The sequence below is a fragment of the Rana temporaria genome, chromosome 5 (assembly GCF_905171775.1).
Source record: "Rana temporaria chromosome 5, aRanTem1.1, whole genome shotgun sequence".
NCBI classification, from domain to species: Eukaryota; Metazoa; Chordata; class Amphibia; order Anura; family Ranidae; genus Rana; species Rana temporaria.
The window spans coordinates 403169943-403186734 of NC_053493.1; the positions used below are offsets into that span (position 1 = coordinate 403169943).

Sequence of the window (16792 nt, forward strand, 5' to 3'; positions counted from 1 at the left end):
TGTACACATTTTTATACCAGTATCATACTTGGCTACATGTTTTTGACTGCTTTTGGTAACGTTTGGCATTACTCGCACCATTTTTACAGTTTATGTAGCTACATCAATTTTATCTCCAGTGCAATATTTGGTTACCTACTTGAAGACTATAAAAGTTTTAATGCTATTCCCATAGAGCGCTGCCTTTGTGTGTTTTTTGTATCCTGCTATCCATTTTTCCAGTGGTTGGTAGCTGCACTGGGAATCAGCCTGCAAGGAGGAGATCAGCTCAAAGTAGTTGGATCTGTATGTGCGTTATAATTAATCGAAATTAGTCGATTAATCTATAAAAAAAAAACACGATTAATCGAACAGAAAAATTTTGATCAGTAACAGCCCTACTAAAAAGATGGCCCTGGTAGACAAATGGTTAAAGAATTGGAAGAATTGTAGAATAACCTTATAAGATGATTGACGCCTCCGAAACCTAAAACAAGTGTGGCATTTCCATTAGTCTTCTACCAATCTTCAGCTGCTGTCAAAGGGAAGATGTAATGACAACCACTCATCATGCAAGAAAAAAAAAAAAAACACTCAAACTTCTTTTCACTGAAATATTCCAGTTTCTGCACTTTCTAGAAGCCCACCACTTTCAGCATCAGCACATTGTATTGTGCGACATCTCTGGCCTGCTATTTACAAACCCCCCGCGGTGCCCGCAGTGAAAAGCGAATTCAGCTCATTGCATAGGAATAACTCAGGCCGGCCCACCATGCCCGCTCGGGGAAGAGCAGCATGCTGCCAATTTCATGCACCCATTCCGACAAGGCGCGCCGTGGCCTCGCTCCATCGGCAGGGAGGCTGAATAATTGCACGCACTGAAAACTTTTATCTGCGTCTATAAATATATACGAGGATGCAATGCTCTCCAGAGAAGACACCTGCATTTCCAGCCACACATCATTAACAGCGACGAGGCTCGTTTTTTTTTCACTGTGACGCGGCCGTGGCGAGGGTGGAAGAGATGATAATTTGAGGAGAATGGGAAAGTTTCTGAGGAAGGCAGTCATTAATTTCTTGCAGGTGTTTATACGGGGCCGATACCGTTCCCCTATAGAAATCCCAAAGGTGCTCGTGTTTCTTTACTGAATGTTGGTGTGGGGCCTAATTAGAAGCCTGGCTTCGATCCTCACCGTCACACATATTGATTACAGCGAGCTCAGAAATAACGTATTTATCTGCGTATACCGTGCACTTTTTTGCCCTGAAAATCAGGGCAAAATTGTGGGTGCGCGATATACGCCGATACCCGCGCCGAGTTTGAACCACTGTGCCGTCATATACCGAGCGCAGTACACTCGGGTATAGTCGGGCAGGCTCGGCTCCTCTCGCGGTCACGTCCTGGACGTACAGGACGTGACCGCGAGAGGAGCTGAGCCTGCCCGACTATACCCGAGTGTACTGCGCTTGGTATATGCCGGCGCAGTGGTTCAAACTCAGCGCGGGAAGCGGGGATCGAGCGGGGAGGACACCGCAGGACGCCACCGAAGCCACAGAAGGACGCCGGACCCGACGAGGAGGACACCACCTAAGCTGCAGACGGACATGACGAGGCCGCCGATGGACGCCGCGCAAGACACCAAAACTGTAAGTACTAAAATGTTTTTTTTTTTTTTTACAGGAATGCAGGTCCACATTAGGGGTGCGCGCTATACGCCGGAGCGCGCAATACCCCGATAAATATGGAAACTACAAACTAAAGCCGCGTACACACGATCAGTCCATCCGATGAGAACGGACCGATGGACCGTTTTCGTCGGTTAACCGATGAAGCTGACTGATGGTCCGTCGCGCCTACACACCATCGGTTAAAAAACCGATCGTGTCAGAACGCGGTGATGTAAAACACGACGACGTGCTGAAAAAAACGAAGTTCAATGCTTCTAAGCATGCGTCGACTTGATTCTGAGCATGCGTGGATTTTTAACCGATGGACGTGCCTACTAACGATCAGTTTTGTCCTATCGGTTAGGAATCCATCGGTTAATTTTAAATCAAGTTGCCTTTTTTTTAACCGATGGTTAACTAACCGATGGCGCCCACACACAAATCGGTTTTGACCGATGAAAGCGGTCCATCAGACCGTTGTCCTCTGTTTAACCGATCGTCTAAGGTTAAAGGAGAACTCAGGAGAATTTTCAGTGAGTATAGATTTTGAGTTGTTACGTCCCCTTCATCTACTAGTTTTTGATGTTCGTTTATATTTTTTTGCTGTTCCATATCGCACAAAATTCCGACCATCGAGAATGCGGTGACGTACAACACTACGACGAACCGAGAAAAATTCAAGTTCAATGCTTTTTGAGCATGCGTCGACTTGATTCTGAGCATGGGATGAAAGAAAAATCCTGGATCGCCGCACTCCTCAAAAAACAATGTCTTTATTCAAAACATGAAAAAACAACAAACATTCAAATGGAAAAAACAGCCAAAATTCATGCAGTCAAACAAGAAGTGGACTAGGAAAAAAGAGCTGACATGTTTCGCATCGTGTGATGCTTACTCGTAGCTCGTTGATTCTGAGCATGCGTGTTTTTTTTGTGCGTCAGAACTGCATACAGACGATTGGAAATTCCAACAAGAACTTTTCTTGTCGGAAAAATTGAGAACCTGCTTTCGAATTTTTGTTGTCGGAAATTCCGACAGAAAAAGTCCGATGGAGCCTACACACGGTCTGAATTTCCGACCAAAAGCTCACATCAAACTTTAATTTTCAGAAATTCCAACCGTGTGTCTCACATATACAGTGGGAAATATAACCATTTGATGCCCTGCAGATTTCGTAAGTTTGCCCACTTACAAAGAAATTGAGGGTTTATAGTTTTTTATCATATGTGTATTTTAAATGATAGAGACGGAATATCAACCAAAAATCCAGAAAAAAAAAAACCACATAATACAAATGTTATAAATTGAGTTGCAGTTCAGTGAGTAAAACAAGTATTTGATCCCCAAGCAAAACATGACTTCGTACTTGGTGGAGAAACCCTTGTTGGCAGGCATAGAGGTCAGACGTTTCTTGTAGTTGGTGATCAGGTTTTCACACATCTCAGGAGGGATTTTGGTCCACTCTTTACAGATCTTCTCAAAATCTTTAAGATTTCTTGGCTGTCACTCCAAGTTTCAGCTCCTTCCATCAATTCTTTTTATGGGATTAAGGTCTGGAGACTGGCTAAGTTACTCCATGACTCGAATGTGTTTCTTTTTGAGACACTCCTTTGTTGCCTTGGTGGTATGTTCTGGGTCATCGTCATGCTGGAAGACCCATCCATGACCCATCTTCAGTTTTCTGGCTGAGGGAAGAAGGTTCTCATCCAAGGTTTTACAATACATGGTCCTGACCATTGGCCCCTCAATGCGGCAAAGTTGGCCTGTACCTTTAGCAGGAAAACCGGCCCAGAGCATCATGTTTCCACCTCTGTGCTTGACTGTAGGGATGGTGTTCTTATGGTCATAGTCAGCAGTTTTCTTCCTCCAAACACAGAGAGTAGACTTAATGCCAAAGAGCTCAATTTTGGTCTCATCTGACCACATCACTTTCTCCCAATCCTTCTCTGAATCAATTAGATGTTCATTGGCAAACTTCAGACAGACCTGTACATGTGCCTTCTTGAGGAGAGGAACTTTGCGGGCGCTGCGTATTGTGTTACCAATGGTTTGATTGAGATCAATCACAAGCTCCTCCCCCGTAGTTCTGGGCTGATCCCTCACTTTTTTCATGACTATCCTTACCCCACCAGGCAAAATCTTGCATGGAGCTCCAGACTGAGGGCGATTGATGGTTATTTTGGGTCTCCTCCTCACCAAGCTTCTTGCTGATGGTCTTGTAGCCCATCCCAGCCTGGTGCAGGTCTACAATCTTGTCCCTGACGTCCCTTGACAGCTCTTTGGTCTTGCCCATGATAGTGAAGTTTGAATAGAAGAGAAAGATTCTGTGGACCTTCTTAAAGTGACAGGACTAATCTGTGTACCACATGAGCACTTACTGTAGCCAGTGTGTGGGAGACAGAATTATTGTTGGTTGGTAGGGGAATACTCATTTTACTCACTGAACTGCAACCCCTTTTTTTAACCACTTAACGACCGCCGCATGTATATATACGTCCACAGAATGGCACGTACAGGCAGATGGGCGTATCCGTACGTCCCTGCCTTTCTGCGGGTCGGGGGTCCGATCGGGACCACCCCCCCCCCCCGTTATATGCGGCGGTCGGTAGCTCCGGGAGCGATCCGGGATGAAGGGGCGGCTATTCGTTTCTAGCCGCCCCCTCGCGATCGCTCCCCAGAGCTGAAGAACGGGGAGAGACGTATGTAAACACGGCTTCCCCGTGCTTCACTGTGGCGGCGCATCGATCGTGTCATCCCTTTTAAAGGGAGACACAATCGATGACGTCAGACCTACAGCCACACCCCCCCTACAGTTGTAAACACACACTAGGTGAAACATAACCCCTTCAGCGCCCCCTGTGGTTAACTCCCAAACTGCAACTGTCATTTCCACAATAAAGAATGCATTTTAATGCAATATTTGCTGTGAAAATGACAATGGTCCCAAAAATGTGTAAAAAAAAAAAAAAAACGCTGGCGGCCATTAGTAGTAAAAAAAATGTTTTATAAAAATGCAATAAAACTATTCCCTATTTTGTAAACGCTATAAATTTTGCGCAAACCAACCGATTAACACTTATTGCAATTTTTTTTACCAAAAATATGTAGAAGAATACGTATCGGCCTAAACTGATGGAAAAAAAAAAAAAACATTTTTTTATATATTTTTGGGGGATATTTATTATAGCAAAAAGGAAAAAATATTGATTTTTTTTCAAAATTGTTGCTCTATTTTTGTTTATAGCGCAAAAAATAAAAACCACAGAGGTGATCAAATACCACCAAAAGAAAGCTCTATTTGTGGGAAAAAAAGGACGTCAATTTTGTTTGGGAGCCACGTCGCACGACCGCGCAATTGTTTGTTAAAGCGACGCAGTGCCGAATCGCAAAACCTGGCCTGGGCTTTTAGCTGCATTTTGGTCCGGGGCTTAAGTGGTTAAAGAATTACACTTTCATGCATTTTAGTGCGTATAAACACAATAAAATTCCCAATAGCTTTGGTAATATATAAAAGATGTTACGCTGTGTAAATAGATACCAAACATGTCATGCTAGAAAATTGTGCACACCTGTGGAACAACGACAAACTATGTATTAATGTATCCAAGGTGGGGATTTAAAAGCCTTTACCACTTACGATTCACACAGGAGGGCTGGTGGTAAAATTATTGCTCTTGCTTTGATGTTCGCAGTGATACCTCACATGTGTGGTGTGATAACTGTTTATGTATGTGTGCACGCAAGCAAGGGAGGACAGGGGCACTCCGACGGAGACTCTTTACCACGTGATCAGCTGTGTCCAATCACAGCGGAACGCAGTTTAAACAGGAAAAGTCCTGTATCAGCGTTTCCTCACTTGCGTCAGTTGCTCTCCTGACGGGGGGGAGGTCCACGCTGATTATTAGTGCACACTCCCCCCCCCCAAGGATGCTCACCCAGGACCGCCCACCACTGATGACCACCAGGAATGCCACCCATGACCACCAGGAATGCCACCCATGACCACCAGGAATGCCTGCCAGTGCCACCTTAACAGTGCTGCATCAGTGCCACCTATCAGTGCCTATTAGTGATGTATATTAGTGCCCATTGGTGCCACCTCATCACTGCCCATCAGTGAAGGAGAAAACTTGCTTATTTACAACATTGTACAACAGAAACAAAGAAAAACTTTCTTCAAAATGTTTGGTCTTTTTTTATTTGTCAAAAAATAAAAACCCCAGTGATGATCTAATACGATTAAAAAAAGCTCTATTTGTGGGAACAAAATTATAAAAATTTTGTTTGGGTACAGTGTTGCATGACCGAGGAAAATTTCATTTAAAATGCGACCGCACTGAAAGCTTGAAAATTTGTCTGGGCAGGAAAAAGGGAAAAGTGCCCAGTATTGAAGTGGTTAAAGCAGGGGTCCACAAAATCCGGGCGCCGGGTCTCAATTGCAACAAGAAATTGTGACCTGGCCCCCGCGGCGGCCGGTAATTGAGGCCGCCCGCGGCAGGGGCGCACGGAGGCACAGGATCCTGTGTCTCCGTGCGCCCCCACCTCCCCCGCCACGCAATCGCGGCGGGCCCGCGACGGCCGGTAATTGAGGCCGTGGCTTTGTGGCCTTGTGAAGTCCCAAGCTCTTCCTTCTGTGAGAAGTGACCTTCTGTGAGCTGGCGCCATCTGGTGGTGGCCATTGGCATTACAAGTTAAACAGCTGTTCTAATGTGTAATCTTTCACTATTTTCACTGCCATCTCCTTCCCTCTAAGTAGAACCCCCAAACATTATATATATTTTTTATTCTAACACCCTAGAGAATAAAATGGTGATCGTTGCAATACTTTGTCACATCGTATTTGCGCAGCGGTCTTACAAGCGCACTTTTTTGGGGAAAAAATACACTTTTTAATACCCGCTTTCCCACGCCGAGTTTGAATACTGCGCCGAGCGCAGTACACTCGTGTATCTTCGGGCAGTCTCGGCGCCTCTCGTGCTGACGTCCTGAGCGTACAGGACGTCAGCGCGAGAGTTGCCGAGCCCGCCCGACGATACACGAGTGTACTGCGCTCGGTATATGTCGGCGCAGTATTCAAACTCGGCGCGGGAAACGAGCGGGGAGGACGCCGCAGAAGGACGCCAGACCCGACGAAGAGGACACCCGAAGCCGCAGACGAACGCCGGACCCGACGAGGCCGCTGATGGACGCCGCGCAAGACACCAAAACTGTAAGTACAAAAAAACTTTTTTTCCACAGGAATTCGGGCAACATTAGGGGTGCGCGCTATACCCCAATAAATACGGTAAATTGATACCCAACATGTCACGCTTCAAAATTGCGTCCGCTCGTGGAATGGCGACAAACTTTTACCCTTTAAAATCTCCATAGGCGACGTTTAAAAAAAATCTACAGGTTGCATGCTTTGAGTTACAAAGGAGGTCTAGAGCTAGAATTATCGCACTCGCTCTAACGATCGCGGCGATACCTCACGTGTTGGTTTGAATACCGTTTACATGTGCGGGCGCTACTCACGTATGTGCTCGCTTCTGCACGCAAGCTCGTCGGGACGGGGTGCGTTTTCTGGCTCCTAACTTTTTTAGCTGGCTCCTAGATTCCAAGCAAATTTGTCAAACCCTGGGTTAAAGTTCTGGTCCCTGGAGTTCATCTTAAAACCAGCAGCATATTTCAATTACTTTTCTAAATAGAACTACCAGGATGACATAAAAATAATTGTATTATAGATATAGATATAGATATATAGATAGATATCTATATCTATCTATATATCTATATCTATATCTATATCTATATCTATATATTCATCTCTTTGAAACGCAGATATCCCAGAGAGCGTCATTTGAATTACATGCGTTCCTCGGTAAAATGAAGGAAATGGTGGAAGGTCCGGATGCCTTTGCTAGGCTCTGAATATTCTTGCATTGTATACAATCATAAAAGTTTTTTTTATGAGATGATACATAATAATGGTGAAGCTGATTTCTGGGGCAGAACTTTTTGAAAAGCGAGTCGCTGTGAAAACAAAAGATGTGTGTAAAGTCTTTATTCAACGAGCAGCAATGTTTTCTAAAGACATATCAAGCTTGTAGTTATGGAAACGGCACATTGCCATTCAATCTGCACGCGCGGTCCGTCCCGGAGTCTACCCACTTCAAACAGAAAAAAAAAAAACTTGCCGGGAAAACTTCAGTGATACTTTGTGGCGCTCGCCGCAAATCAGAACAACACACAAGGTCAAGTTCACCTTCTGAGTGAATGACAACACTACAATGGAGGGGGACAATCCCCCCCCCCCCCTAAGAGCCCAGGAGGGGCCCACTTACTGGTATCACGAAGGACAAAAATATAACCGACTGTTTCTGTGAAAGAGACGATTACTGAAAAAAATTGGAAAAGCATTTTTACGCTGGCCTAAGCACATTTTATTGTTATTTCTACAAAAGGTCCAGTTTGACCTTACAGCACTTTTACACACATGCATTCAATTCTAAGGGCTTACTTTCAATAGTGGCAAGGACTGCTGCTCCTCTGAAAAGCAATCCACTCTCGGGGTGCTAGGGAACTGGGTGTGGGGGGAAGGGAATGCATCTCCAGCACTGTTTATATGTAATGGCAAGGAGTACTGAGGTGTGCTGGAGGGTCTATTGGTGCTGACTATTTAGAAACGTTTGTCACTGGTTGGGATCTATTGCTGCGGGGGGGGGGGGGGGGGCTTTGCTGCTGAGGTCTATTGTTGCTGGCGGGATGTATTGCTGCTGGGGGGTCTTGTTGCTGGGGGGGATCTTTTGTTAAGGGAGGAGTCTAATGATGGAGCATTATTCCTCCCACAAATACCAACGATGGTACACTATTCCTCCCACTGACACCAATGAAGGGACACTATTCCTCCCACTAATACCAATGATAGGACACCAACTCCTACTGATACCAATTATAAGACACTTATCCTCCCACTAATAACAATAAAGAGGATACTGTTCCTCCCACTGAAACCAATAATGGCACACTAGTCTTCCCACCAATACCAATGATGGGGACACTATTTCTCCAACTGATATCAATTAAGGGGAACTATTCCTCCCATTAATACCAATGAAGGGGACACTATTCCTCCCACTGACACCAATAATGGGGACACTATTCCTCCCACTGATACCATTGATGGGGCACTATTTCTTCCACTGATAATGATGGGGACACTATTCCTACTGATACCGATGAGGACACTATTTCTCCCACTGATACCAATAATGGGGACACTATTCCTCCCACTAATACCAATGATGGGGCACTATTCTCTTACTGATACAGATGATGGGGCACTATTTCTCTTACTGATACTAATGATGGGTCACTATTTCACCCACTGATACCAATGATGGGGACACTATTTATCCAATTAATACCAATGATGGGACACTATTCTTCCCATTGACACCAATTATGGGGACACTATCCACCCCACTAATGCCAATGATGGGGACACTTTTCCTCCTACTGATACCAATGATGGGGACACTATTCCTCCCATTGACACCAATGATGGGGACACTATTCCTCCCACTAATACCAATGGTGGGGCACTATTCCTCTTACTGACACCAATTATGGGACACAATTCCTACTACTGATACAGATGATAGGGACACTATCCCTCCCACTGACACCAATTATGGGTATACTATTCCTCCCACCGATACCAATGATGGGGACACTATTCCCCCCACTGATACTAATGATGGGGACACTATTCCTCCCATTGACACCAATTATGGGGACACTATTCCTCCCACTGATACTAATGATGGGGACACTATTCCTCCCATTGACACCAATTATGGGGACACTATTCCTTCTACTGATACCAATGATGGGGACACTATCCCTCCCACTAATACTAATGATGAGGGCACTATTTCTCCACACTATTTCTCCAACTAATATCAACGATGGGGCAATATTCCTCCCACTAATACCAATGATGGAGCACTATTCCTTCCACTGACACCAATAATGGGGACACTATTCCTCCCACTGATACCAATAATGGGGACACTATTCCTCCCACTAATACCAATGATGGGGCACTATTCTCTTACCGATACAGATGATGGGACACTATTCCTTCCACTGACACCAATGATGGGACACTGTTCCTTTCAATGACACCAGAGATAGGGAACTAATTCTTCCACGCACACCATATTTTTCCTCCCACAGACACTAATGATGTATTTATTTACTCCCACTGACCATCAAGCCTATGGCATTGTTTACTCCAAAAAGATGGGCATGTTCTACTCCCACTAGGCACAGTTTGCCCCACCCCCCCCCCTCAACTGTAAAGGGTAGTAAACTGGCTCTTAGTTTTTAAACCCCTGCTCTATAATATCAATCTATAGCTGAACTATACACCAGATATTCTGGCTGAGTATCAGTCTGATGGGGCAAAAAGGAATGATTGGTGTTGTTTCTGTTCTTTTTGGGATACATTATATCAACTTCCCTTCATTGGAAACACCTGAACTCAATCATGTGGAGGGCTATAGAGCTAGGTGTGATGGTCAGTGTCCCCATACTTTTGGGAATATAGTATATACAACAAACTTGTGAATACGAAAAGCCTTTTACTAGTAAATAATGAAATAAATTCACTAATATATGATGAAGCATCCATTGGGCGCAATGAGAGAGAAATAAACATTCCAGAATCAGAGCCTGAATTCTGCCCACTAATGACGATACCTCCGCTACTGTATCGCCGTTTAGGCTAATGAGCCAAGTCACAAGCTGACTTTAGGATTTTGGTAGCTCACTAAACCCAAGATCGCTGACAGAAAGCCTGGAGCACTGCGGTCTCTCTGCAGGACGTTGCTTATACACCGAAGGGACATTTATTGCAGGGAACAGAATCAGAATTTGGAAAAACACAGTGATTTATCACAAAAGAAAAAAAACACCCAATAAATACAAAATCTGCCCCAAATAAGGATAAAATATTATGCTCCAGGAACGGACCCAGGTCTCTATATAATCTTTTCCAACATATTCACAGATTTAATACATAGATACAACACTCCTAAATCCTCAAACACTGCAATGTGGAAGCAGAGCTTACATATATTATAAGTAGGGTTGTCCCTATACCAATACTGGTATCGGGACCGATACTGAGCATTTGCGGAAGTACTTGTACTCACACAAATGCTCCTGATGCCTTACCCAATACCTGGTCGGCAGGCAGTCAGTGGCCAGAGAGGCAGGGCAGAGTCAGTGGGCCGAGAGGGCGGGCAGAGTCAGTGGGCCGAGAGGGCGGGCGGAGTCAGTGGGCCGAGAGGGCGGGCGGAGTCAGTGGGCCGAGAGGGCGGGCGGAGTCAGTGGGCCGAGAGGGCGGGCGGAGTCAGTGGGCCGAGAGGGCGGGCGGAGTCAGTGGGCCGAGAGGGCGGGCGGAGTCAGTGGGCCGAGAGGGCGGGCAGAGTCAGTGGGCCGAGAGGGCGGGCAGAGTCAGTGGGCCGAGAGGGCGGGCAGAGTCAGTGGGCCGAGAGGGCGGGCCGAGTCAGGGGGCCGAGAGGGCGGGCCGAGTCAGGGGGCCGAGAGGGCGGGCCGAGTCAGGGGGCCGAGTCAGGGGGCCGAGTCAGGGGGCCGAGAGGGCGGGCCGAGTCAGGGGGCCGAGAGGGCGGGCCGAGTCAGGGGGCCGAGAGGGCGGGCGGAGAGCGAGTCCTCACCTGCAGTGGAACTTGGTAAGCTGGCAGGGGTGCAGGGTGTACATCCCTACGCCCATCTTGGTACAAACTGCACTCATCTGCAGTTAGTCAGCATCGGACATCTTGTTACACCCAGCCCTATCAGTGCCATCTATCAGTGCCCATAAGTGCCACCTATCAGTGCCAGCCACCTGTCAGTGACACTTATTAGTGCCCATCAGTGCCAGTCAGTGCCCATAAGTGCTGCCTATCAGGGCCAGCCACCAGTCAGTGCCCATAAGTGCCGCCTATCAGCGCCACCTATCACTCCCCATCTGTCAAACTGTCACATGACATTGAAAGAAAAGTAATCCGTAATCGGCATCGGCGAGTACTTGGAAAAAAAGTATCTGTACTTGCACTCGGTCTTAAAAAAAGGTGGTATCGGGACAACACCAATTATAAGTGAATGTGGATTCCCTATATACCGCCAAGACAGCCGATTAGAGGAAAGACACACATCCCCTCTGTGACATGGCAAGCTCTCTGCTAATCTATTTATAGCAACCTACCCAACACAAATTTCAGGCTGGTTTTATCACAGTTGGCGGAGAATTTGTCGGAAGTTATCATGCTAATAACAGAAGAACAGAGCAGGAGAAAGCCACGGGACTTAGTGCTTTGAAGAGAGATAATAAAACACTGAGGCCCAGATTCTTGTACACTGGGCGTATCTCTGCAGCGGCGTAACGTATCCAATTTACGTTACGCCGCCGCAAGTTTTTCAGGCAAGTGCTTTATTCACAAAGTACTTGCCTGTAAAGTTGCGGCGGCGTAGAGTAAATCACCCGGCGGAATTCAAATTCGGCGGGTAGGGGGCGTGTATCATTTAAATGAAGCGCGTCCCCGCGTCGAACGAACTGCGCATGCGCCGTCCGTAAAATATCCCAGTGTTCATTGCTCCAAATGACGTCGCAAGGTCGTCATTGGTTTCGATGTGAACGTAAATGACGTCCAGCCCCATTCACGGACGACTTACGCAAACGACTTAACTTTTTTAAATTTCGACGCGGGAACGACGGCCATACTTAACATTGGCTGCGCCCCATATAGCAGGGGCAACTTTACGCCGGGAAAAGCCTAACGTAAACGTCATAACTTTACTGCGTCGGCCGCACGTACGTTCGGGAGTTCGCGTATCTAGCTAATTTGCATACTCGACATGGAATTCGACGGAAGCGCCACCTAGCAGGCAAAAAAAAAAATCGCAGTTTAGATCCGACGGCGTAAGAGACTTACGCCTGTCGGATCTAATGGATATCTATGCGTAACTGATTCTAAGAATCAGTCGCATAGATACGACGGCTCAGATTAGGACTTACGACGGCGTACATGGCGCTGCGCCGTCGTAAGTCTTATGAGAATCTGGGCCTGAAGATAATTGTGCCAAGCTCAAATTTCATGAATCAGATTTACATCCACATTAAAGCAGACTTACACTCTAAATATATTTCTAACTGGACTTACCAGGTCAGTGTGTATCTTGAGGTGTGCCTGCAGCTTGTATTTGTCTGGACTGGAGTAGTTACAGCCTTGTGCCGGGCACTTGAGCGACATGTTGCTATGTTTCTGGATAACGTGGCGTTTCAGGCAGTTCTTGGTGATGGACGAGTAGCTGCACTGGGAGCAGAAGTATAAATGTTCCCTTGTGTGCGTTCTGATGTGCATGTCATAATGTACCTGATACCAGAACAGCTTACCTGAAAAGAAATGCAGAATGGAAACATCACTCATATCTGACAGCTGCATTACCAGAAACAGCAACTCATAGAAATCTTTAACAGGCAGAAAATAAAAAAGACAAGCCCAAGAGCAAGTCCATTAGGAACACTTAAAATGGAGGTTCGCCCGGAAATGACAATTTTTAACCTTAGATTGAGGCTCATTTTGTAAAGGGGAATCGGCTAGTTTTTTTTTAAATCGAAGCTGTACTTACCGTTTTAGAGAGCGATCTTCTCCGCCGCTTCCGGGTATGGGCTGCGGAACTGGGCGTTCCTACTTCATTGACAGTCTTCCGACAGGCTTCCGACGGTCGCATCCATCGCGTCACGATTTTCCGAAAGTAGCCGAACGTCGGTGCGCAGGCGCTGTATAGAACCGCACCGACGTTCGGCTTCTTTCGGCTACTCGTGACGCGATGGATGCGACTGTCGGAAGCCTTTCGGAAGACTGTCAATCAAAATAGGAACGCCCAGTCCCGAAGACCATACCCGGAAGCGGCGGAGAAGATCACTCTCTACAACGGTAAGTACAGCTTTGATTTTAAAAAAACTAGACGATTCCCCTAGACAAAATGAGCATCAATCTAAGGTTAAAAATTTTTTTTAGGGTGAACTCCCGCTTTAAAGCATTTGTTCACCTTTTCAGAAAAAATTGGAAAGGTGAACTAACATCCAACACCCCCCCCCCCTCCCTCCAGTCCTTGCTGTACTTACCTCCCAAACTGCTGAGTTATTGGTCTGGGCAGGGTTTGACAAATTTGCTTGGAATCTAGAAGCCAGCTAAAAAAGTTAGGAGCCAGAAAACGCGTCCCGACAAGCTTGCGCGCAGAAGCAAACACATACGTGACCAACGCCTGCATATGTAAACGGTGTTCAAACCACACATGTGAGGTATCGCCACGATTGGTAGAGTAAGAGCAATAATTCTAGCCCTAGTCCTCCTCTGTAACTCAAAACATGCAACCTGTAGATTTTTTTAAACGTTGCCTATGGAGATTTTAAAGGCTAAAAGTTTGTCGGCATTCCACGAGCGGACGCAATTTTGAAGCGCGACATGTTGGGTATCAATTTACTCGGCGTAACATTATCTTTCATAATATAAAAAAAAATGGGGATAACTTTACTGTTGTCTTATTTTTTTTATTTAAAAAAGTGTAATTTTTTCCCAAAAAAGTGCACTTGTAAGACCGCTGCGCAAATAGGGCGTGACAGAAAGTATTGCAACGATCGCCATTTTCTTCTCTAGGGTGTTAGGATAAAAAATATATATAATGTTTGGGGGTTCTAATTAGAGGGAAGAAGATGGCAGTGAAAATAGTGAAAAATTACATTAGAATTGCTGTTTAACTTGTAATGCTTAACTTGTAATACCAACGGCCACCACCAGATGGCGCCAGCTCACACATCTGGTGGTAATAACTTGTAATACCAACGGCTCACCACCAGATGGCGCCAGCTCACAAAAAAAGTTGCCAGGACACTATTTCTAGTCGCCATGGCGACCGGGATTTGTCGACCCCTGGGTCTGGGGATATGAAATTGTTGCTTTTCTCCCTCTTCTCTCTGCAAGGCTGTCGGGGCAGATCAGAGCGTTTGATTGGTCAGTGCTGGCACAGAGAATCGCTCCAACCTGTACAAGAAGAGCTGCAGAAAGAAGGAGAAGAGCAGAGACTGCGTAGACCAGGGGTGCCCAACCTTTTGAAGAGCGAGGGCCATTGAAGCGACTTGATAACCAGTCTGGGCCAAAATAAGTGTAATGGGCGGATGACAGGTCTGTGTCCACGCTGCATATGCAGAACGAATACAGACACAGTCCACGCTACTCTATGAGCCCTCCAATTCAATCTGCCCACACAGAAGGGGATGGATACCCTTCTGTTTATTTGTTTTGTTTAGCATATCGGATTGAAGTTAACCACTTGCCGACCAGCCGCCGTCGTTTTACGGCGGCAGGTCGGCTCCCCTGCGCGAGAGCACGTAATATAACTTTGGCTCTTGCGCAGGCCACTAGGGGCCCCCCGCTCGCCCCCGACCCCCGTGAGCGATTGCTCGTTACAGAGCCGGGGACCGGGAGCTGTGTGTGTAAGGCTCCATTCACACCTAGGCGACAAAACGCCTGACGCTCGATACGCCGGAGGGGCGAATTTGCATTGAGGTCTATGAGATGGTTCACATCTCACGCCGAACGCCGAAACGCCATACGCCTGCCGCCTGAAAACAAGTCCTGGACCCTTTTTTTCAGGCGGCATTGGCGTTCGGCCATAGACATCAATGCAAAGTCTTGTTAAAAAAAAGTGTGAATGCGGGCTAAACACACAGCTCCCGGTCCTGTCAGGGAGAGACATGCTGACCGTCTGTTCATACAATGTATGAACGGAAGATCAGTCATTTCCCCTAGTGAGGCCACCCCCCCCTACAGTTAGAACACACCCAGGGAACATACTTATCCCCTTCCCCGCCCCCTAGTGTTAACCCCTTCCCTGCCAGTGGCATTTTTATAGTAATCCAATGCATTTTTATAGCACTGATCGCTATAAAAATGCCAATGGTCCCAAAAATGTGTCAAAAGTGTCCGCCATAATGTCGCAGTACCGAAAAATAAAAATAAAACGCTGATCGCCGCCATTACTAGTAAAAAAAAAAATATTAATAAAAATGCCATAAAAATACCCCCTATTTTGTAAACGCTATAACTTTTGCGCAAGCCAATCAATAAACGCTTATTGCGATTTTTTTTTACGAAAAATATGTCGAAGAATACGTATCGGCCTAAACTGAGGGAAAAAAAATGTTTTTTTTTATATATTTTTGGGGAATATTTATTATAGCAAAAACTAAAAAATATTATTTTTTTTCAAAATTGTCGCTCTATTTTTGCTTATAGCGCAAAAACTAAAAACCGCAGAGGTGATCAAATACCACCAAAAGAAAGCTTTAATTGTGGGGAAAAAAGGACGCCAATTTTGTTTGGGAGCCACGTCGCACGACAGCGCAATTGTCAGTTAAAGCAACGCAGTGCCGAATCGCAAAAAGTGCTCTGGTTTTTGACCAGCAATATGGTCCGGGGGTTAAGTGGTTAAGCGGGGGTAAATGGAAATATGTGAATAGAGGGTCCGATTGGGTCCTAAGGCTGTTTTCATACGAAGGCTGGCTTTACTGCAGGTTAGCTGCACCTTGCCATGGACTTCTATTATATCCTGATGGTATAGTGCACTTTCTGAAAGCCCACCAAACCCACAGGTAAAAACAGAAGTCTATGGCTCAGTGCAGGTAACCTGCAGGTGCAGGATTAGTTTGAAAGTATATATATATACACACACACACACACACCTTGTATATTATATATATAGAGCAGGAGGTTGTGGGCCACATCAGAGGACTCCGCGGGGCCACTGGTTGGGCACCCCTGGCGTAGACACCAACTGCGTAGACCTGATTACTCTCTAACTTATCACCCAACAAGACCCATGCCTAGACCCGACTACGCTCTCAATTGCCACCCAACAAGACCCTTGCCTGGACCTGACAAGTCTTTTGCTTGCCACCCACCAAGACCCCTGCCTGGACTCCGCTACGCTCTCACTTGCCACCTGCCTAGATCTCTTTTTGGATATGACCACTCTCCTGCCCTAATGGCTTGTGAACAGCCTCCACTTGGTAGGGCAATCCCAAGGGCTGAGG

General features: G+C 46.1%; 1 protein-coding gene across 2 annotated transcripts in view; it reads right to left on the reverse strand.

Moving 5' to 3' along the window:
- The window catches only part of ZFAT (zinc finger and AT-hook domain containing), a 287697-nt gene that overhangs the window by 158999 nt on the left and 111906 nt on the right, over window positions 1-16792 (reverse strand). For both annotated transcript variants that reach the window (XM_040355000.1, XM_040354999.1), the window contains exon 8: window positions 12858-13090. In XM_040355000.1, coding sequence (XP_040210934.1) covers window positions 12858-13090 — 233 coding nt within the window. The remainder of the gene's footprint in view (window positions 1-12857; window positions 13091-16792) is intronic.